This window comes from Zingiber officinale, chromosome 7A (genome assembly GCF_018446385.1).
Source record: "Zingiber officinale cultivar Zhangliang chromosome 7A, Zo_v1.1, whole genome shotgun sequence".
Lineage (NCBI taxonomy): Eukaryota > Viridiplantae > Streptophyta > Magnoliopsida > Zingiberales > Zingiberaceae > Zingiber > Zingiber officinale.
In genome coordinates this window covers 16,882,720-16,905,555 of record NC_055998.1, presented here as the reverse complement: position 1 = coordinate 16,905,555, position 22,836 = coordinate 16,882,720, and the positions used below count along the sequence as shown (strand labels likewise).

The following is a 22,836-nucleotide window of genomic DNA, read 5'->3' as shown; positions in this document are numbered from 1 at the left end:
ATTGGTCAGCAATGGGTAACCAACTTCGGATGCCTAATCCTTACGTATTTTCTCCTACTCAACCACCTGTCATACATTCGAATGAATCAAGAAGGACAACTATTGATCTATCTATCAGCGACAAAGAATCTCTAACACCATCATCTATTCCTGCAACTCAGTTGCCACCACACTCATCGCAAGAGGAGCGTGAAGTTGAGCTGGAGGAAAATGAATCGAAACGAAGATTTTGCTCTCTCAATGAAGATATGGTCCTTGCGAAGTCATGGGCAACTATAAGCACTGATGCAATCATTGGTAATGACTAGAAGGATCAAATTTTTTGGAAACGTATAGCTGATTACTACAACAAACATCACCACACTGGATCTATGACGAGAAATTATCAGCGGCTGAAATCACATTATTATAGGTTTGCACCGATGGTAAATGAATTTTCTGCAACTTATAATAATTTTTATACTCATCAGCAAAACGGTTGGAGTGACGAGAATGTGTTGGAGAATGCATTGAATATGTGGAAAGCCAACAACAAAGGCAAGATTTTTAAGTATATGCATGTGTGGAGGGTTCTCAAAGAATATGAGAAATATACTCCACAATCAGTTGCTCATTACTCTAACAAGAAGACAAGGACATCCGAATCAGGGGGAAACACTTCAACATCAAATCCAGATACAAGTGTTGATTTAGATGACTCTGAAGTCCACATTCGTCCTATAGGGCAAAAGGCAGCGAAGAGAAAAGGCAAATCTAAAGCTAGAGAGGGCGATACAATGGAACATAGCATCGACAAAGAATGACAAGATATTAAATAATATCAAATCTAAAAAATGGCTTTGCGGAAAGTCGAAATCTTTCATAAGGATTATGAAATTCTTATGAAGGATACTAGTGAGATGACACCAGGATAACTTTATTTATATAAAAAAATGGTGGAAAAAATTAAACAGACATGACTCAGTGTAGATGAGTTTATGTTTATTTTTAGGACTATTATTATAATTTATGTCTTTTTATTTGATGCACTGTAATATTTATGTATTTTTTTAAGTTATTAATATTTTTTCATGTTAGCAATTTATAAATTTAAATTTTATAAAAAAATTAATGGTATATAATGTAAAATACGAAGGAGAAATGAAAATTATATATAATAAAAAGTGTGGAATAATTGTTGAGAGAGTTTTTTGATAGTAGGGTATGAGATTTTAAACTTTTGATGCGGCGTATATCCGCTGTGGATGCTCTCCCTATTGAAAAAGTTAACTATCTGCTTTCCCTCGTCCGTCCGTCCTGCGACTCCTGCCCCGAAAAGCGACGGAGGAAGCCGTCCTCTTCTGCCACCTCCTCCGCTCCGCCGGCGATCTTTGCGAAGGTACTCCTCATCCGTCTCCTCCTCCTCCTCCTGTATTCTCCGCCCACACTTCCTTTCGTCACTCAACTCTTCCCTCTATTCCTTCGTCTCTTCTCTGCGTACCGATCCCCAGTTGCGTTAGAAACGGTTAGGGTTTCTGCCCAGACCACTAGAACCAGATATTATTTGACGGTCCGCATCTTATGCTCCCAGCGAAAGGAACTATGATGATGCGATGATTGTACCTTTTTTTTCTGTGTTGATATTTGTAATAGATTTTTTTTTTTACCAAACGGCACGACTTTGCGTGGCCTCCCGTAAAAAAAAAAAACAAAGCTTGGAGGAATCTGAATATGTTATTTGGATGTTTACGAATAACTTTTAGAAGTCAAGATATCGGGGAACGACAATGAGAAATTCCTTCTTGAAAAGTCCATTTCCCTTCTGTTCGTCTGTCGTTAAAACTGCATGCTTTCTCATAGGACTCGTTGATAAAACAAGACAACTTTCACTTCACGTTTTCTATGTTTTCTAATTTTGTTTGTTTCCTTACTGTTTCATAATTTGGGTTGGTTTTGAAATCGTCTAAATTTAGGTACTCCTATAGGACAACTTCAGTGATATTTGTTGATTAAATCTGGAATATCCTAGTTTATGCTGAAAGATGAAAAGGATGAAGAGATCATTTGATTCACATAGATCATTTATGTCATAGCAAATTAGCAACTGTCTCTCTAGCACCAAGTACGTGCAAGGGCGAGTCAAATGTCTAGGCTTCTAGATTATGATTTCTTATCTGTTTGCTCAGAAGTCACTTATAATGCATGTCATCTTGGCTGTCACTTGACATCATGATTCTCTAATTTATTTTGTCTACATTACTGAAATGGAGATGCTAGGCCAGACATGCAAGAACCTAGTGCCCTCATGTATTTGTTCTTCTTGCTGTGCTTGCTTTCTATAAAGCATACTAAGAGATTTTTTATCAAAATGAAAGCTATAACTTCTGCTTCGTTGTTTTGTTATGGGTTCTTTTATATAATTTTAGGGTCGATAACACTTTGCTGATATTTCTTAAAATCAAGTCTACATTTCTATTTTCTAGTCATTAAATCTGGTAAGATTAACTGTGTTACCATATCAAACCAAGGATTTGATTTTAGTGAGTGATAAAATGAAAAGGAATTTGGAGTCATTTGATTGGGCGGTGCTCAAATTGGACCAAAAGAAAACTGTCATAAGATTATGGTACAATCAGCCATTCTTTGTATAGTAAGTTAAAAGTTTGGATAATTAAGAAACCACACATGCGAAAAAGTTAGTTGAACATATGTCAGTTAAGCTGGGTAACTGAAGTTACTATAAAAGACAAAGTCAAAAGATACTATTATCTGGTTGCAATTAGGTGAAACTTCACTAACAATGACAGAAACAGAATAAAATTGTATGGACATCTTGATGATGCTTAGGTTCTATAGTTAGACAAACTGAATTGAATAGAATTGGAGTGAGGATAAAAACTTAACATCATGATTTAAAGTTTGAGTCATTACAAGAGACAACTTAGAATCATTCTCACATTTCAACACTTGATTGGATTGAGATGATTTATGTGCCATAGATGTACCATGTATTGGTACAAGCCACAAGGTGGTGCCCTTTGACACCAACTAGCAAGGGGGAGATAGAAGAAGAAAAAAGAAGCAGCACAGGTGGAAGAAAAAGAACTAGAGAAAGATTTAGAGGAAGAGGCAAAAGGAAGAAGAGTTAATTGTATGCTTGTACCCATTCATTGCCCTTCAAACTTACATTTTTCGTTGTTTAGAGATTTATTTTTTGATATATCTTCTTGCTGCTCCCTGAGCTTCCCCTCAAAATTCATCCTCCAATATGCTCTCACCATGTCTGCGAACAATTAGGTGCTACCTTTTTGAAACCAGTTCTTTCTTGGCAATCTTTGGGGCAATTCGTATTGCTTGTTTTGAACGTACGATTAATGATAATCTCGAAATGAAGTTCAAAAAGAAAGATAATGTCTGTGTAGCCGACCACGAAAAGGTAAGGCTCATAACTTGTTATAGGGCTGGGAGCTTTCCAACTCAACTATTCAAGCCATATAAAATCATGCACTTCACATATCTGATAAACACTATTGTTCATGTAGGGTTGAGAGTATTGGGCTTTTCCTTTTAGCTTGCTTGTTTGTGTCATATGGGCTTACTGTAATGTCAGTGTACCTTCTAGCATAGCCTACACACTGCTTGTAGATTTTGTTTTAATATCATATCCATCATGACCTAGGTCCAAAACCACATGTACGATAACCATAAGGAGAAGTGTAGTTTCCTAAATCTAAACTCTTTGAAAAATGGTTAGTTCTCAACCCTAAGGAGGCATAGGTTGCTGTTTAAGTGTTATTATCTACAGTCAATTAATCATAAATGGTTGACAAAATTGCAATACTTGAAATAGATGACTTGAGGGCATAATGATCTCTCCTATTGAGATTGTATTTATAATAATTTACAACATAATTACAGCTCAATGATTTACAGCAATTAAGAATAATGCTAATTAATGCTAATTAAAGCTAATTAAAGCTTACTAAGAATAATCAAGACAGCTAGCTAGCTAGCATAATTTACACCTCATAGCTTTCCTAAATAATCTATATTCTCGACACTCCTCCTCAAGCTGGTTTAAAGATATCTTCCATACCCAGCTTGCTTACTAAACATTCAAACTGTCTCTTGTGTAGCCCTTTTGTAAGTAGATCAACAACCTGTTCAATGGTGGGGATATAGTCCACACTAATCACATGATTATCTGTTTTTTCTTTGATGAAGTGCTTGTCGACTTCCACATGCTTCGTGCGATCATGAAGTATTGGATTGTGTGCAATTGAAATTGCTGCTCTGTTGTCACAGTGCATCTTTATTGGCACCAATTCTGATATCTTCAATTCCAATAATAGTCTCTTGATCCACAAAACTTCACATATTCCATGAGCTAAGGCTCTAAACTCAGCCTCTGCGCTGCTTCGAGCTACCACATTTTGTTTCTTGCTACGCCAAGTGACCAAATTACCACCCACAAACGAGCAATATCCCGAAGTAGACCTTCTATCAGTTATACTTCCTGCCCAGTCTGCATCAGTGTAAGCTTCAACTTGTAGATGTCCCCGAGTTTTAAACAGAAGTCCTTTACCGGGTGTTCTCTTTAGATACCTTAGGATTCGATACACAGCATCGAAGTGTTCAGACCCAGGCGAGTGCATGAATTGGCTAACTACACTTACTGGAAATGCTATATCAGGTCGAGTATGTGATAGATAAATCAGTCTCCCGATAAGTCTTTGATAGCGCTCCCTTTCCTTTACTGATTCTGCCGCTGCTGGTTGTAGTTTGACGTAAGGCTCCATAGGCGTCTCAGCTGGCTTACATCCCAGCATACCAGTTTCGGTCAGCAAGTCAAGGACATATTTTCGTTGGTTGACAAATATACCTTCTTTGGACCTTGCAAACTCCATGCCAAGAAAATATTTTAACACTCCCAAGTCCTTGATTTCAAATTCTTTTGCAAGCTTTCCTTTAAGTTCTTCAAGTTCCTTGTAGTCACTCCCTGTTAGGATAATATCATCAACATATACAATAAGCACAGCTGTTTTACCTTCCTTTGAGTGTTTGTAAAACATGATGTGATCAGCTTGACTTTGAACATAACCAAGTCGCTTCATAGCTTTGCCAAAGCGTTCAAACCATGCCCTTGGGGATTGCTTTAGACCATACAAGGCCTTCTTCAGTTTACACACCTTTCCGACTCCGAATTTTCTTTCAAAACCTGGAGGGAGGCTCATAAGTACTTCTTCATCTAGATCTCCATTTAGGAAGGCTTTTTTAACATCCAGCTGATATAAGAGCCATTTGAGATTGACCGCAAGTGACAGAAGAACTCGAATTGAGTTAATTTTTGCGACAGGGGCAAATGTTTCCTGGTAATCTATTCCATATGTCCGCGTAAAGCCTTTTGCTACAAGCCTTGCCTTATATCTCTCTACACTCCCATCTGGTTTACTCTTTATAGTGAAGAGTCATCTGCACCCTACTATCTTTTGATCCTTAGGTGCTTCAACAATTTCCCAAGTACCATTTTTCTGTAAGGCATTCATTTCTTCAAACACTGCTAATCACCAATCCTTGTCCTCCAGTGCTTCCTGAATGTTTCTAGGTACAACAAGTTTTGAAATATTAATAGTAAATGCCTTATGTGATTCGGATAAATGGTCATGGGTTATGTATCTGGCAATGGGATGTTTGGTACAGGTTCGGGTACCTTTTCGAAAAGCAATGGGAAGGTCAAGGTTGTCAGGGTCATTTTCTTGCGGAACAATTGAGGTTAGACTAGTAGACTCAAGAATAATAGGTAAAGTGGAGTTTTCATGTGAGTTAGGGGAAAAAGAGGTACCTGGAGTATTCAGAGTTCCTTCGCCCGGGGCTTCTAATGAGGCTTGTGCTGGAATGGTTAATTTATCTCTACTTCTTCCAAGGACATTTCTCCTAGAATAAACCAAAGGTTCAAGGATATTTCGGTTTTTTTCCATTCGAAGTATTTCCTTTTCTGATAGACCAATTTCATGATTGACAATTATGGGTTCGGACTCCCCATTATTTTCATTTTGAGATTTTGGAGGTTGGTCAATAACCAAATTTGGAAGAGTTCTAGTTATCTCCCAAAAATTTGGTTCCCTTAGATTCTCCCCCTGAATTAGATTTTTGGTAAAATATGGTTTGGTTTCCATGAAAGTAGCATCCATTGTTACAAAGAACCGTTTTTTTAGAGGACAAAAAAATTTGTAGCCTTTGCGATTTGCAGCATAGCCTATAAAAACACATTTTTCTGCCCTAGGATCTAATTTTGACCGTGATCTCTTAGGTATGTGTACATAAGCAGTCCAACCAAATACTTTAAGGGGTAAATCAGAATTGATGCGAGATTCAGAGAAGTATTTTTTCAAACATTGCAACGGCGTGATGTAGTTTAAAACTCTAGTAGGCATCCTATTAATTAAATAAGTTGCTGTTAGAATTGCATCTCCCTACAAGTACTTTGGAATATTCATGTAAAACATTATGGCCCTAGCAACTTCGAGTAAGTGCCTATTTTTTCTTTCAGAGACTCCATTTTGTTCTGGAGTATCAGGACAGGTTGATTGATGTAAGATGCCTTTTGTCCTCAAAAAAGTTTCTACAGATTGATTAAAATATTCTGTACCATTATCTGTTCTTAAAATACTTATTTTTGTTTGAAATTGGTTTTCAATCAAATTGTAGAATTCTTTAAAAATTTTCTCAACCTCATTCTTGTTTCTCATCAAAAATACCCAACAGAGTCGAGTATGGTCATCGGTAAAGCTTACAAACCATTTTTGTCCTGATGATGTAGTTACCTTTGAGGGTCCCCACACATCACTGTGGAATAAGTAAAAAGGTTTTGATTCAAGGTAAGGTCTAGAGATATGTTTTACGAGGACTTTTTGCAAGAATACAACTTTCGCATTGAAAATCTACGGGGTTCATATTTTTAAACAAATCAGGGAATAAATGTTTCATATATGAAAAACTAGGGTGACCTAAACGGCAATGCCAAACCATTATTTGATCATAAACAGAAAGAGAACTAATACTACTAAGTCCTTGCACAATTTCCTTACTAGGTAAAATGTCCTCAAAGTAGTAAAGACCATTCACCATTTTAGCACTGCCAATCATCTTCCCTGAGCTCCGGTCCTGAAAGGTACAATGAGAGTCACAAAAAACTACACGACAGTTAGAGTCTTTGGATAATTTACTGATTGAAAGAAGATTGCATGTAAGTTTAGGTACATAGAGAACAGACTTAAGATCTATATTCTCAGAAATTTGGACTGAACCTTTTCCGGCAATAGGTGAAAAACTTCCATCTGCAATCTTAACCTTTTTATTTTCAGGACAGGGTGAGTATAATTTTAACAATTTTAAGGAATTGGTCATATGAGCAGATGCTCCAAAATCAATTATCCATGGAGCAGAAATTCCGAAACCACATGGAAAGGCAATTATTTCATTACCTGTATGCGCCACAGAAACATTAGGAGTACTGGATGATGGGTTTGAAGTTAACAGTGCTAAAAGTTGCTCCAGATGTTCTTTTGTGATGGTGCTGGCAGTAGTCATTGCCTCATTCGCAGTGGGAAAGATACGTCCATTTTTCTCACCTGATTTGCCTTTAAAGTTGGCAGGTTTGTCATGAATTGTCCAACAGGTTTCTCGGGTGTGACGTGGCTTGTTGCAAAAGTCGCACCACAGAACTGACTTTTCTTCTGGTTTACGTAGATTGGCAGTGCCTCTGCGTATGTTTGAGCCTGTAGAGGTAAGGGCTGAACCTTTAATGATAGTCGTAGGTCCTTTCTTGCCAAGCATAACATTCCTCCGGCTCTCCTCCCTTATAACTTCGGAGAAGACTTCACCGAGGGATGGTAGTGGTCTCCCACCAATGATTCTTCCTCTTACTTCATCGAACTCAACATTGAGGCCAGCCAAAAATTTGAAGATACGACTGTCTTCCACTGTTTTCTTGTGGTACCGTCCATCTTCAATATTCTTCCACTCATATGCATCAAAAAGATCAAGGTCCTGCCAGATCCTCTTCAAGGAGTTGAAATACTTGGTGACCGGTTCTTCTCCTTGCCGCAATTCACCAAGTTTAGAGTCAACTCAAAGATTTGGGACTAATTCCCCAAATCAGAGTACATCTGATTTATGTTTTCCCATAATTCATATGCCGTAGGGAAACACATATAATTTGCGCCAATCTCCTCTTCCATGGAATTTACGAGCCATGTCATTACCATGGAATTTTCGGCATCCCATGTAGCATACATTGGGTCTTTTTCCGATGGAGTTTTCTTTTCACCCGTTAAATAGCCCATCATTTCTCGGCCCCGAATATACATCTTCACTGATTGCGACTATCGTAAGAAGTTGTCGCCGTTCAGCTTGATGGTGGTTATCTGGGCGGGATGTGAGGAGGATTGAGGAATGGTGGTGGATTCGCTGGAGTGTTCAGACATGGTGTTGGCTTAAGAAATTTATGGACAGGGAAGGATGGCTCTGATACCAACTTGAAATAGATGACTTGAGGGCATAATGATCTCTCCTATTGAGATTGTATTTATAATAATTTACAACATAATTACAGCTCAATGATTTACAGCAATTAAGAATAATTAAAGCTAATTAATGCTAATTAAAGCTAATTAAAGCTTACTAAGAATAATCAAGACAGCTAGCTAGCATAATTTACACCTCATAGCTTTCCTAAATAATCTATATTCTCGACAGCAATCAACACACACACACACACACACACACACACACACACACACACACACACACACAGACAAAAAAAAATTCCTGTTCCTGCATTAGATTGGGAGCAAGATACCTACCATTTGATATATTTCATTTTTCAGCTGGGAAATTGACTATGTTCTGCACAATCTGAGCATATTGGCAAAATAGGCAACCTATGAAATTTTCTAATAGTTGACTACTATGAAATTCTTATACAATTCCATTGCAATTAGTAAAATTATCAGGTCTCCATACCCTTGTCATTCTGAACATTATCCATTGTTTCTTTAAAACACGCAATTGTAGTACCAGATTATACAATGTGGGTCATTTCACCCCACAAAATTTCTGAAAATTTTGATAATAGACTAAAAAAACATAAACAGGAGCTGCAGGACAAATATTTGAATAATTTTCTTGTTAACTGAGTTTGCTTTGATAGTAGCATTCTGTTTTCTAATCTATGCTCACTTTTATGATCTAGCTTGCACTATAAAATTTTTTTCCATCACTTAAACCCTGACATTTTCACAAGTTTGTGCTTTGTTGATCAACAAATAATTTCTTTCATTTTTGAAGTACTTAAAGATTATAACATGTACTTATCAGATGCTTCTGATTATAAGTTCCTTTTACAAAGATTAAAATCAAATTGTCAACTGTTTCCTGAATAGTTTATGCTTCTGACCTTTTTGACCAGCTTATGTTATATTATGCTGATTAGGTTTATAATACGCAGCCATGATTTACAACAGGAATGCTAAGTCAGCATACATATTATGGGTTGGCTGAGCAAATTTTTTAAAGGCTCCAGCCATAGAGTATCAGAAGGACAATATCATGGCAGATATGAGAATGACGGAGTTTGGAATGAACCATTTCATTCTTTGGTGAGTGGTAAAAGCAATGACCTACTCTTTCTTGTTTCCCTTTTGTCAAACAATTTATTTCAGTTTGTTTGTTGCCTCTGCCTCATGATATCCTTCCAGTGGAAATGCATTTTTGTGAATTTGATAATAATCCAAACTTGACATTGAGAACTTGAGGGTATTATTTAGTTGTGCCGGTTGCCCTTTAAATGCATGGGTAGTCAAACATTTGTTGTTGTGCTTGTTGCCCTTTATATGCATGGGTAGTCAAACATTTATTGCTATGTTTCTCGACATGGCATAAAGTATTGCTCCTTATCTACCTGAATTACATTAACTACACATGGATAATTTCTTTATGTAGTAGACTCCTACAAATTTTTTGAGCATGTTAGTACAACAGTTGTGAGAAGAAACGGATCCTCCATGCCCATCATACTATCAATTTCCCCCACAACCAATATGAACTGAAGGACTTGCCATGTTGCACACCTGGTTCTGAAATTTGTGTTACTAGAGCAGAGTGATCACCCTTAGAATCAGAAGCTTGGACTAGACCTAAGCAAGAGAGGGTAGAATAGTGTTATGAAAAAATGATGAAAAATCTTCATATTCTTTAATCTTCTTTAAAATACAGAATTCAGCAAGAAGTTCTGTTTGTAGGAAGAGAAAGTATCAAGTTAGGGAATAAAATACATTTATGACAGGCTTGGTGCTATATGCATGAAACCATTTGAATATATTTCATTCATGGTACACACGTGTGGGTAAAATGCAAAGCAGGTCCTAGCCACCCCCTTTTATCTTCTCAAAAAACAAAAAAAAAAAAGAAAAGAAGAGAGAAACAGAAAGTTATCTGTTCTTCGAATCATTTGCTGTTTTGCACAACTATGAGAAAACCCTTTTTTAGTAGTTTTTTACCTCTAAATTCTTAATTAAATAACATTTTATATGGCAATGCAGGGAACGCAGGATGCCCTGCCAGACTATGAAAGCAATGATATAGACAGTGCAATTGCACTTCCTTTATCAGAAGAAGAGCATAAAAAAGCAAAGGTGACGGGTAAGTTCTATTCTAGTTCTATGAGTAACACTAACATATCTTGCTATACAATCACTTATTAAAATCTTTTTCTTTACAACAACAACAACCAAGCTTTATCTCATTAGGTGAGGTCAGCTATTAAAACCTTTTTCTTTCATAAACAGTAATTCTGTTCTAGAATGCAAAAGATGAATTTTCTTTTCTTTTCCTGTTGTTTATGCTCTAATGTGTTTCCATTTTTCTGTCACTGTTTTTCAGCTAGAAGCATATCTTGATTTGGGTCAACTCAAACTAAAAATAAAGATGATTTGTTGAACAGATCAACCCAATTAATCATAGGTGAAAATATGCCAGATTTGTTCTTTGTTAGACTGCTTGAACCAGATTTTCCAGTTTTAGGTATTTTGGCCATACCTATGGACTAGTTGGATAGGCAAAAATCTATCCAAGTTAGATTGCTAGTGGATGTTTGTGGCACGCAAAAATATAGTAAATTAACTTATCTTCGTTTCTTCGACACATCACCTTTGTCTATGTTCGTTATCTATGCTTATTTTTTATAGTGGAATTGGCCTATCCAAGTTGACTACCGGTGGGTATTTGTGGCTCAGAGTACTAAAGTAAATCAATCAACACATCCTTTCTTGGACACATCTGCTTTATCTATGCTCATTAGCTATGCAATACTAAAGATCTATGCTCATACAGTTTGAACACTTACAGCATATAGCCATATAAACTAATTATGAAGGTCAGAATTAAGAAACCCTCTTCTTTTCTAATTTTGATTTGGCATCTGCATTGATAATTTTATTGTGGATCCATGAGAACTAAAGTAAATCAACTAGTGCATGTACTCGATAATGCAACATTTTGCATCGTCCTAATTAAAGAGCTACATGGATCTATTCGGCCATTGTGCTTGGTGATCTATGTAAGGCATATCATTATGGAATTGGCTCTCCTTCAACTATATCATTATGGTAGTAATTCTTGGATCTCCTTCAACTGTGTCATTATGGTAGTAATTCTTGGCTCTCCTTTTACCTCTTATAACTTCCACTTTAACTGATTCAATTTTTGTAATCATGAAATTCAGTTACTGAAAAATAGGGACTGCAATCATTTGCTAACTTTGAGAAATCTAAGAAATGTGTGGATTATAACTCTAGCTGGTACTTTAGCATCTGTAAGTCTTAAATTTATAATACTCAAAATGTTTGTTTATTTTTAAAAAACACTTGGAGACACTTTTAGGCACATTTCACAGGGTTTTTTTTCCATGAAAAACTTATTTTCTTGTTGTGGATATGTTAAGGTGTTGTTTCTGTTAAAAATTGTCCATATTAGCTTAGTTCAAGCAATCTTTTTATTCAAAAGTTTAACAAGCATATTATACATCTTGGAATATCATTGGGAACAACAGATTTGATTCTTCATTTTATTTAATTTTAATCTTATTTATCTTTAGGTTTTGCTTTATCTTTTTTAGAATGGATTAGAATGCATGATCTTTCTTAATGACAAGGTTTCTTTATGCTTTCCTTGATTATTCTTCTGAATGCCTCTTTTTCTGACACTTAAATAATTAGATTCTCAAGTTTCTTTTTTAGCACAATACATATAATTTTGAAATTCACTGGATAATCCATACTCTAATTAGAAGATTTTTTTGATGGCTTAAATAGTTAAAAATTGTAAATGTCCTAACTTCAATATTGATTTGACTACTTAGTTGTTGGTTTCTCCTAGAAAATATTTCTAGCTTGGAAGAAGATGAGCAACTTGCAAGAGCTTTGCAAGAGTCTTAGGTGATGCTTGGTTCTCTCCTAGGAATCGAAATGGGAATGAGTATCATATCATGTGAAATGAGAATGAGTATGAGCTTGGGTATCATTCTTACAAATAATGTTTGGTTAGTTGAATATTTTCAATCGGAATGAATCTAAATTTCCTTTTTTACCCTTAGAGGAAAATAAGAGAAAAAATTAGATGGAAGAGAAAGTTGAATGTGAGAGAAACATATGATGAGAGAGAAAGTGTGATGGAAAAAATGAAGAGAGGGAAAGTGTGATGAGAGAAAATGAGGAGAGAGAGCGTGATAGGAGAGATTGAGAAGAGAAAAAATATGATGAGAGAAAAGTGTACTGAGAGAGAAAGAGTGATGGGAAAAATGAAGAGAGAGAAAGTGTGATGAGAGAAAATGAGAGATCGAGGAGAGAAAGTATGATGAGAAAATGTGATGAGAGAGAAAGTGTGATGGGAAAAAATAAAGAGAGGGAAAGTGTGACGAGAGAAAATGAGGAGAGAGAGTGTGATGGAAGAGAATGAAGAGAGAGAAAGTGTGATGAGAGAAAATATGGAGAGAGTATGGTAAGAGAGATTGAGGAAAGAGAAAATATGATAAGAGAGAAAGTATGATGAAAAAATGAGAAGAGAACAAAGAGAGAAAATAATGAGAGAGAGTGTGTGATGAGAGAGAATACAGAGAGAAAATAGTAGAGAATGTGTGTTTGAGAAAGAATGAGGAGAGAGAGTGTGATGGAAGAGAATGAAGAGAGAGAAAGTGTGATGAGAGAAAATATGGAGAGAGAGTATGGTAAGAGAGATTGAGGAAAGAGAAGATATGATAAGAGAGAAAGTATGATGAAAAAATGATGAGAAAACAAAGAGAGAGAAAATAATAAGAGAGAGTGTGTGATGAGAGAGAATACAGAGAGAAAATAGTAGAGAATGTGTGATTGAGAAAAAAATGGGGAGAGAGAGTGTGATAGAAGAGAATGAAGAGAGAGAAAGTGTGATGAGATAAGATATGGAGAGAGAGTATGATAAAAGAGATTGAGGAGAGAGAAAGTATGATGAAAAAATGAGGAAAGAATGAAGAGAGAGAAAATAATGAGAGAGAGAGTGTGTGACGAGAGAGAATACAGAGAGAAAATGATAAAAAAATATGTGATGAGAGAGAATGAGGAGAGAGAAAGTATGTTGAGAGAGAAAATATGATGATAGAATGAGGAGAGAGAAAGTATGATGAGAGAGAGTAAAATGAAAGAAAAATTGAACAAATATACTAAGAGTATTTTCGTCCAAAACTTAATTCTTATTCTCATTCCATCAAAACCCAAGGGAGGGGGTGAGTTTCATCTATACCCAAATTTTTGGGTTTTATTCCAAAATCTTAATTCCATTCCTATCAACCAAACACAAAATTTATGAATGAATCTATTCCCTCATTCCCAAACTTCTAAACCAAACGCCACCTTAATATCTATTCGCCTCCTCAAGACAATGTCCATTCACATCAGCCAATGCCACTTGATCTCTTCTCATCAGAGTTCAAGTGATTTTCTTTTAGAACCTAGTCTGCTGTAAATATTTGATTTATTCTAAAGAGCATCAGAAATTTGGAATGAAAGAGTTATTTTATATATATGTGTATTGGTTCTCTTTCTTGACTTCTTTTTCACATTGAAGGAGTTTGCATGTTCATTTAAAGCAATCGTATCTTGCATAACAGTTCACCGCATTTCATATTCCCTCCTATACGACTATTATCGAGGCCACCTTTGGTGACACCAATGATGATGACATCAAAACCTTGGTTCCTCCTAATTGCTGCCAACCAGCAACACATGTTGGGATGCTGACACAACAATGATACCATCTCATTCTAATCAAGCACCCAAACTTTGAGGGTGCGTTTAGTTGGGGGTTATCCTTGATAACCTTAGTTATTCATCCAAGGTTATCAATGAAAATCCTGTTTGGTTTAGGTAATCGATGATTCTCGAGTAATGTTCCATGTCCGATACGTCAGTAAAAGGGGCATCCAATCCGGAATCAGGAAACTGAGGTTTTTCTTGATTCCGGGATTAAAGAATTTTTTTTTTTATAAAAAATACCCTCTGATAAGAGAAAAACATGAAAAAAAAAAGAAAAACATAAAGAAAAAAAGCAAACATAAAAAAAATATTAAAAAACTAAAAAAATACAACAACAACAACAACAACCAAGCCTTTTCCCACTAGGTGGGGTCGGCTGTATGAATCCTTTTACGCCATTGAGCCCTATTTTCTATTATATTATCATCTATATTTAAATAAATTTTATCTTGTTTTATTGTTGCTAACCAAGTCTTTTTTGGTCGTCCTCTTCCTCGTTTGATATGCATGTTTATCATGGTTTCACATAGCCTAACTAGAGCATTTATTGGTCGTCTAAGTACATGTCCGTACCATCTTAAACGTGTCTCTCAGAGTTTGTCCTAAATAGATGCAGCTCCGACTTTCTCTCTAATGCTCTCATTCCTTATTTTGTCCATCTTCGTATGTCCACACATCCACCATAACATCCTCATCTCTGCAACTCTCATCTTATGCTCATGTGCTCGAGTCATAGCCCAACATTCAGCTCCATATAACATAGCAGGTCTAACTGCGGTTTTATAGAATTTACCTTTAAGTTTAAAAGGTACTTTACGGTCACATAAAACACCTGACGCTCCCCTCCATTTCACCCATCCTGCTTGTATTCTATGTAAGACATCTCTCTCAATCCCTCCATAATTTTGTAAAAATGATCCTAAATATTTAAATCTCTCGATTCCGGGTTATTTTGTTATTTTGTAAAAAACTAAAAAAATAAAGACATAAAAAAAAAATTAAAAAAACATAAAAAATAATTTTAAAACGTAAAAAAAGAAAAAAAACACATAAAAACTTAAAAAAACATAAAAAAGGAAAGTAAAAAAAATTAAAAAAGGAAAAAAAATAAAAGAAAAAAGAAAAATGTAAAAAAAAAATTAAAAAAAAACATAAAAAATGGGAAATATAAAAAGAAACTTTAACAAATTAAAAAAATATATGAAAAAGAACAAATAAAAATAAAGAAAAAAAAGAAAAAAGAAAAACGTAAAGTTTAAAATAATAATAATAATAATAATAATAATAATAATATGTATGTTGATTTTGTGAGGGTAATACAGTAAAATATTAAACTAGGTTATTCATTATAATCTTCAAACAAACAAGTTTTTATTGCATGACCTAGGTCGAACCAAATAACATTTGGTTATGTTTTATTCCCCATAACTTTCGTTATGTGATTATCTAATAATCACATAACCAAGGTTATACATGATAACTTGAACCAAACGCACCCTGGCAGCGCAACTTAAAACCTTGCTAAGCACATCTAGATTTTTTGGGTCTTAAATAAGTAGATTACTTTTATTTCTTTCTACTTTATGGGTGAACTTTAGCTTTGTCTCTCATAAAGTAGACACGCTAGGATTACTTATATTAAGCTGCATTATTCCCTTCCAATGAATGGCAATATGCCATGAAATTAACTTATTAGTTGTTAGCAGCATGAAATTAAGCTTTGGCCAAATAGTGATTCCCTTGTGGATAATTATTGCCAAATACATTCCATGTACAAGTCTACTGAGATTGTCTACTTGAATGACATACATTTAGCATTTTATCCATGGAGTAAAGTTTTGGTAGTTACTCCATTCTCACAGAGAACTTGAGGTTGAAAATCCCATCATATGTGAAAGACAAGTATCTAATTTGAGTTTTTGTACATTCCACAGTTCTCATGCCAAGGTAAGCTTTCAATTTAGATCTAAACTATTTGGATCTCATTAATTATGTGTGTAACAATCCTTAAATTGCTATTGCAGAGGCTACAGTAGTTGGATTTCTTATTAAACCCAATCTGAGAAAGACAAGTATCTAATATGAGTTTTTATACATTCCCACAATTCTCATGTCGAGGCAACCTCTCAATTTGGATCTAAACTCGTTGGATCTCACTAATCATGTGTATAACTACTGTAAACTGCTATTATAGAAGCTACAGGTTTCTTATTAACATTATTCTTAATTATTGAAACAATAGATGAAAAATAGTTGAAGATAACAATATGATATCACACTAAGCTTTCTAATGTCCAGTTGATAAAAGTTAATTATTTAACGATTGATCACATATATTATATTGCTCTCCTGGAAATTAAGGAGATAAGCCTGGATAAGGAAATTCACTATGTTTGCACAGTCTGGCTTTGGTTAAATGGCACAATCAAAGTGTTCTTATCACTTTTTAGAAAGTTATACATACCACATTCGTGAACAAGCTGTAATCAGTTCAAGTGTAATTTGATCCATTTGAGTCTGACAGGATAATGGTGCCATCACCATGTGATTGTCCATGATGTTTTACTTTGTTTGCAATAAATAGTTCACTTGTGATTCAGCAATGAGTACTCAACCATGTGGGGATTAGACAATAATAGTTGAAACTTGGAATTGGCGGCTTGTTATATACTCAACCAACTTTCTCTAATTTAGTTCTAGATAAGTTCACATCTAGAAGCAGAAGGAACAAATAAAAATCAATTTAAAAAGGGCATTTAAGGTGAGATTAATGGAAAAGGATATAATGGATTGTTAGTCAAATATGTGTGCATATTTTTATAACAAGTGCACAGTTTGTGAACTATCTGAATCCCTGAACTGATTATATACATCAAACTTATCCTGATAATAATCAGTTTTTGTATCAAACTCATCCTATTTCCTGCCACCGAAGAATTGGTACACCACATGATGTATATGTTAATTGTGTTTACAAACATACAGGCATGCTTGGATCTTTCCAAGTATGCATTCTTTTTATCATCTCTTGAACTTTGAGCAATAACAAAAGAATAAATAAAGATTTTAAATCAAGGTTTATTGCCAAATGCCCCTATTTTTGATTGGTAAATACTAGGCCATTTAGTGCAAAGACAAGTCTGATGACCCTATCTTATTAAGTAATGTTTGAGTTTCAAAATCAGAGTCATTGAACAGTGTCAAATCATTTTTAAAAATTGCATGTCTCTAGTTCAAACTTCAAAGTGTAGCATGACATTTTAATTGAAGGAATAATCACCAATTTCTAGTTCAAACTTCAAAGTGTACCATGACATTTTAATTGAAGAAGCAACCAACATTGGTACTCACTGTTACTTCTTGGTATCCTTTTGTTATTATAGGTGAATGCCAAATAACTGGAACTCAAGGCTTCTTGTTTCTCACCATTATATACTTTGATGCTGTAGGGTGTGTGCTGGATGTAATAATGAGATTGGTCATGGGCGTTTTCTTAGTTGCATGGATGCTTATTGGCATCCAGAATGTTTTTGTTGCTATTCCTGTAAACAACCAATATCTGATTACGAGGCAAGTATCAATGATCATGGTTTTTGTATAAATGGACAATACTTTCTTACATTCATCTTTCACAATCTTCTTGTTATAGTTCTCCATGTCTGGGAATTATCCATACCATAAATCTTGCTACAGGGAGCTTTATCACCCGAAATGTGATGTATGCAAGCAGTATGTGAGTACTTACCTTTCTAAATAACTACACTTTTTTTATTATTTTCTTGGTTACCGAAAGATTGCAAAATGAGATTACTGTAATCCTAGAAAATCCTTGGAATATTTTAATGAGAATTACAAAAGCATCTCTGATCTTTATTTTGTTGAAAGTTTAAACAATAATAACATATTATGAGAAAGGTCATTTCATGACTTCTTTTCAGTAAAAGAAAGGGCATTTTGTCTTGTGCAAAGGATATTGATGGAGTTTGATTATAAATGTGCCAGATAATTCTGATTTGGAACCTCAACTAGTAATCATTGTGCTCCTTGTTTCAAATAAACAGCATTTATATAATATTCCTGGCCTTTTGATGTTGAAATTCTAGTAATGGATTTAGTTAAATAATTTGAAGCTTATGTTCTCATGGCTCAGAAGTTATAGTTATTACGTAGTATGTTCATTAGGTTGAGGCCTCTAAGGTTGGCTTGCAATTGAACATGGATAGTAATTATTAAGTGAAAGAAAGACATGCACTGGAACATGAATAGTAATTATTAAGTAACAGAAAGACCCAGTTACCATGGTCATCTTATCTTGCTGAGAACTCAAGACACTTTGTTGACTGCCAGATTCCACGGTTTCTAATTATTAAGTAAAAGAAAGACCCAGTTACCATGGTGTCATCTCATCTTGCTGAGAACTCAAGACACTTTGTTGACTACTTGATTCCACAGTTTCCATGGTATCAAACTTCTTAATCCCTTTTTTTTATTAAGAGTCAATCCCTAATGAACTGTATAGTCCTGTAGCATGAGGCTTTTCTTGTGAAAAAAGTGTAAACTACTTTGGAACCACTGGTACTAGATTCAGAATGTGGACAAAAATTTCCTGGCTAGACATGAGGGATAAGTATAACCAAAGATGAAATTGGAATGTTGTCACTGGTAATTCGTTTTTTATTTCATTTTTTAAAACCAAATGTTTGCCTTTTGGACTCAATGTAATGCAAACTGATCCTCTTTTGAATTGAATTTTACATACTTTTCTTAACATCCAGTAATCAGTCCATACTTACCGTTGTTCGACAAAGGTCACATTTAATCTTAGCGCAATTTTGCAATCCTTATTGTTTTTTTCTTTTCTTTGTTTTCTTTTTGAAGGAAAGAGGAAGGAAAAAACCTCCTTCCCCTTCAATTAAAAAGAAAAGGTGATAAGGAGAGAACAAGAAAAAGAAAACTTAGTAACACAGTTTAGTTATTTTGGCATACTACTTAGGAGTTAATTATGTGGTTCAATTACTAATTAACTTATCAAAAGAACTTGAGATATGCCCCCAGGGTAATGGTACAGTGGTAATAACTAGTTATAGTAAGTATGAAAGAGCTAAATTAGATATGTTCCTTTGCTACGTAAGCTGATAAAGTACTTACCTAAATTAAAATTTTTAGAAAATATGACGGTAAGAAAAAATCAATTGACAGAATCAATTTAGTTCCAATTGAAAATTAAATTTTGATCATTTCCTTTCTTTTTCAAGAGGATATAATCCGTTTTGGAACAAATGCCTGATACTAATTATCTTTTTATTTTTTTCATTGGACTCAGTCCAATAATAGGTTGCTTAATTGCCCATAACATAATATTTCGAAATGAAAGAAGAAAAAGGTGCCCTACAATCTATCGAAAAATACGCCTTCTCAATTTACGAGGCATCTAAGTATCAAGTCCTAGTTTCGGTAAATTAACTGATAAATTTTCCTTAATAGGTGGTTGACTTAAGAACGCTAGGCTGATGGGTCGCTTGCTGCGAGCGCTTCTCAATTTATTTGATGGCAAGTGGGAAACTTCCGTGGACCGGACCAATCACCCAGGAGGTTTTGTATTTTGATCTATCAAAGATAATTTTTCAAAATGGTGTGAACTAATATCTTTCTAGTAATCATTAGACCATGAAAAACTTTTAACTTTTCTTCTCCACAAAAAATAGAAGAAAAGACTTTGACATTAGTTTGTTTCTTTATCCTGTTTTGAACTAGAGAATCCTTGTATTTGCTAGATGTGCCATATTTATTTATCCTTGTAATCAAGAATGGGATTCTATTTTCCTACATGATAATAGCACAACACAATTTTCTTCCTGGCTGGGACAATTTCTTAATTATGTTACTCAAGTTTATGAATTTTGTCCAAATATGACATATGAAAATGATGTTTGAGGGCTCTCTAAGTCCATAATTATGCTGATAAATAGTATTTGAATTGATTATTACACTATAATAATCGATTGATATAGGCGGAATTGAGTAAAAATAGAATTTAGTAGATGACTTATTTGAATGTTCCGTAACTTTAGTTATATTTAGTAGTTTGCAGAAGAGACAACATTATTTCAGACAACGTGATCGGCTGTTGTTCATCCCGTGATTGAAGGAAGATAAGACGGCAAATCTTAGTGAAATAAATAAATAAATAAAAAGTCTATTTAAGATGGAGAAATGTTGCAAAACAAAAGCATATTAGCACATGTGGTAATGATTGGGAAGTCGCTGCATTGCTTCTTCCAAAGTCAGAAATTGCATGCTGCCTCACAAGCATGTCTCCTACTTTTCCTCGTCTCCCTCAAAGAGTATACCAAAGGTGATTACGGTGGCTGATTCCGTGATTACTACTATTCCAGACAAAAATAAAAGAACTAAATCGTACTAAGAAACTACTTTTTTTTTTTTAAATGAGATGCAATGATATTTTCTTTAAAAAAAAAATCAAGTTTTTGGTCAATAAAATTTATAATTCAAAAAAGAATTTAATTTCAAAAGAATGAACGTAAACATTCATGTCATTGTGTTAGTGTCTGAATTTCAGATGTAAATTGTAATTATTCTTGCTTAACTAATTCTAATTAAAATGTTTTCTGTTTTAATGAATGATGATGATGATATGAAAAATAATGAGCATTCTGCCGAATGCCAAGATAAATAAGATTCAACTATATATTTATATCAACATACAGCACTTGGAGTTTCTGAACCACATGAGTTCTCTTCAACACAACCGGTTCGGTTCAGTTCACAGGCCGAGATAGGTGCCATTATAGAGTACAGTAAATTAACTCCTATATGATTTATCTCTCAGCCTTAATTGTTGTTTACCCACTAATTAATTAATTAATTAATAATTATCTTAATTAATCAACAACGGGAACCTTTCTTGCATGACAGCGTGCCGGCCGCCGCCGTTATAACGTCGACCACGGACGACGACCGTGCGCCCAAGCTCGACGCTTTCGAGTAGCTCGACGACGCTCCTGCGCCTGACTGCGTGAAGAAGGCTCCGTTCAGCATCAGATCCCCTTCCGACCTCCAATTCCACTTCTTCCACTCGCCCTCCGTCGCCTCCTCGCGCTTGGTCACCTCCTTCGAGAAGCGGTCGTCGGGCGCAAGGAACCTGTTTCCTTGGCTGTTAATGGTCGGCGCCGCGCTCCCCCCGATGGCGTACATCTCCCAATGCGTGTAATCGTTGTTCACGACGTGGAAGTAGCCAAGGCGGCACCTGCAATTCGCTCCCAGATTAATTACCTCGCTCAGAGTAAAACAGAGCATCATCTCTAAGATTTAAGAACACGGCGTGTGACCTTGGCATCCTCTGCACGAGGCCCTCCCCGAAGTGGTTGAAGGCGATGGTGACCTGCATGCTCTTGTCGGCGGCGAGCTCGTCGCTGTGGCCGAGCAGCATCACCTTGTCGTGGTTGCTGAAGTAGTTGTTGGAGATGGTGATGGCGGTGGAGCCGTGGATGGCGTCGATCAGTCCGTCGCGGCAGCTCGACAGCGTGCAGTGGTCGACCCACACGTGGGCGCCGCCGAAGATGGACACGCCGTCGCCGTCCGACAGAGTGCGCCACCCGTAGTGCCCCGGGGAGTCGCGCACGTACGCGTTCCCGCCCTGCTTGCAGTCGTGGATGTGCAGTCCGTGGATGATCACGTTGCTCACGTACTGCACCGTGATGCACGGCCCGCCGGCTATGTGCACGTTGGCGCCGCGGCCGTCGAGAGTCTTGTACGAGTTCATCATCAGCTCCTCCTTGAGCGTGATGGTCATGTCGTGGTCGAAGACGATCCAGAGCGGCTCCTCGCGGATCACCGCGTACCGCAGCGTCCCCGGCTTGGGGTCCACCGGGTCGTCGTCGCCGCTGTCGGTCACCACGTAGATGTCACCGTCTCGGCCGCCTATCGCGTTCTTCCCGAATCCGATCGCGCAGTCCGCCAGCCGCTGCCGGTTCTTGGCCCACTGCGGGTCGCACCGCCAGCAGTCGTCGATCGGGTTCCCGGTCTTGCACGACAAGTACCCCAATTCCCGCCGCGACACGTTCAAACTCCTAAATTTTACCAACTCCAAATCAGAATCGATGAAAAGATACGAAAATAACACCGAGGAACTCACCTTTGTACTTCTTGTACCACTAATTCAGGGTCTTCGACAGCAGCAGCAGCAGCAGCAGTTGATTTTGAAGGCAATGTACGAGAAGAAGAGCTGGGAATGTTGCAGGACAACAAGGCGAGGAAGAACACCACCACGAGTGCTCCCATTTTCTTTGATGCTAGCTATGATTTGAGGAAATGGGAGAAAGCAATGAGGAATTAATTTAAAGGCATTAGAGATGAATTATGGGACCCAATTTAGGCCCTTTTGATTTAATCAGAGGATGCTAAATAGTACTTTAAACCTCTGTTCCACTCTGCTCAATGCATTTAATCTCCTTACAAGTGAGAATCGACTTCTTAACTACTATGTCCTCAA

The 22,836-nt window shown here is 36.2% G+C and overlaps 3 protein-coding genes across 8 annotated transcripts; 2 read left to right on the top strand and 1 right to left on the bottom strand.

The window, feature by feature from the left end:
• Positions 1-422: 422 nt before the first annotated feature.
• On the top strand, positions 423-803 carry LOC121999239. Its single transcript, XM_042553944.1, has one exon. The coding sequence runs from the start codon at positions 423-425 to the stop codon at positions 801-803; it is 381 nt and encodes a 126-aa protein (XP_042409878.1).
• Positions 804-1,246: 443 nt separating this feature from the next.
• Positions 1,247-20,179, top strand: LOC122001063. 6 transcript variants are annotated; one of them, XM_042555639.1, is made up of 6 exons: positions 1,247-1,378; positions 9,504-9,638; positions 10,581-10,680; positions 17,774-17,894; positions 17,974-18,057; positions 19,809-20,179. In XM_042555639.1, the coding sequence occupies exons 2-6, from the start codon at positions 9,528-9,530 to the stop codon at positions 19,819-19,821; spliced, it is 429 nt and encodes a 142-aa protein (XP_042411573.1). In that variant the 5' UTR covers positions 1,247-1,378; positions 9,504-9,527; the 3' UTR covers positions 19,822-20,179. The 6 variants fall into 6 exon arrangements, with proteins under 6 accessions (XP_042411573.1, XP_042411570.1, XP_042411571.1 ...); XM_042555636.1 differs by having other exon boundaries at positions 17,708-17,894; XM_042555637.1 differs by having other exon boundaries at positions 9,488-9,638.
• An 801-nt stretch (positions 20,180-20,980) lies between these two features.
• LOC122001062 (probable pectate lyase 5) lies at positions 20,981-22,737 on the bottom strand. Its single transcript, XM_042555633.1, has 3 exons — positions 22,480-22,737; positions 21,674-22,414; positions 20,981-21,591 (listed from the first exon to the last, which is right to left on the bottom strand). Exons 1-3 carry the CDS (start codon positions 22,623-22,625, stop codon positions 21,231-21,233), a joined length of 1,248 nt encoding a protein of 415 aa, XP_042411567.1. The 5' UTR covers positions 22,626-22,737; the 3' UTR covers positions 20,981-21,230.
• Between the last annotated feature and the right edge of the window lie 99 nt (positions 22,738-22,836).

Excerpts from the sequence above, each read along its gene's own strand:
- LOC121999239 (XM_042553944.1), top strand. The coding sequence starts at position 423 with ATGGTAAATGAATTTTCTGCAACTTATAATAATTTTTATACTCATCAG.
- LOC122001063 (XM_042555636.1), top strand. The coding sequence starts at position 9,528 with ATGGGTTGGCTGAGCAAATTTTTTAAAGGCTCCAGCCATAGAGTATCA. Across the intron at positions 10,681-17,707 it reads TAAAAAAGCAAAGGTGACGG|GTGAATGCCAAATAACTGGA; the intron begins GTAAGTTCTATT and ends TTGTTATTATAG. Across the intron at positions 17,895-17,973 it reads AACCAATATCTGATTACGAG|TTCTCCATGTCTGGGAATTA; the intron begins GCAAGTATCAAT and ends TTCTTGTTATAG.
- LOC122001062 (XM_042555633.1), bottom strand. The coding sequence starts at position 22,625 with ATGGGAGCACTCGTGGTGGTGTTCTTCCTCGCCTTGTTGTCCTGCAAC. Across the intron at positions 22,415-22,479 it reads GTGGTACAAGAAGTACAAAG|GAGTTTGAACGTGTCGCGGC; the intron begins GTGAGTTCCTCG and ends GGTAAAATTTAG. Across the intron at positions 21,592-21,673 it reads CTCGTGCAGAGGATGCCAAG|GTGCCGCCTTGGCTACTTCC; the intron begins GTCACACGCCGT and ends AGCGAATTGCAG.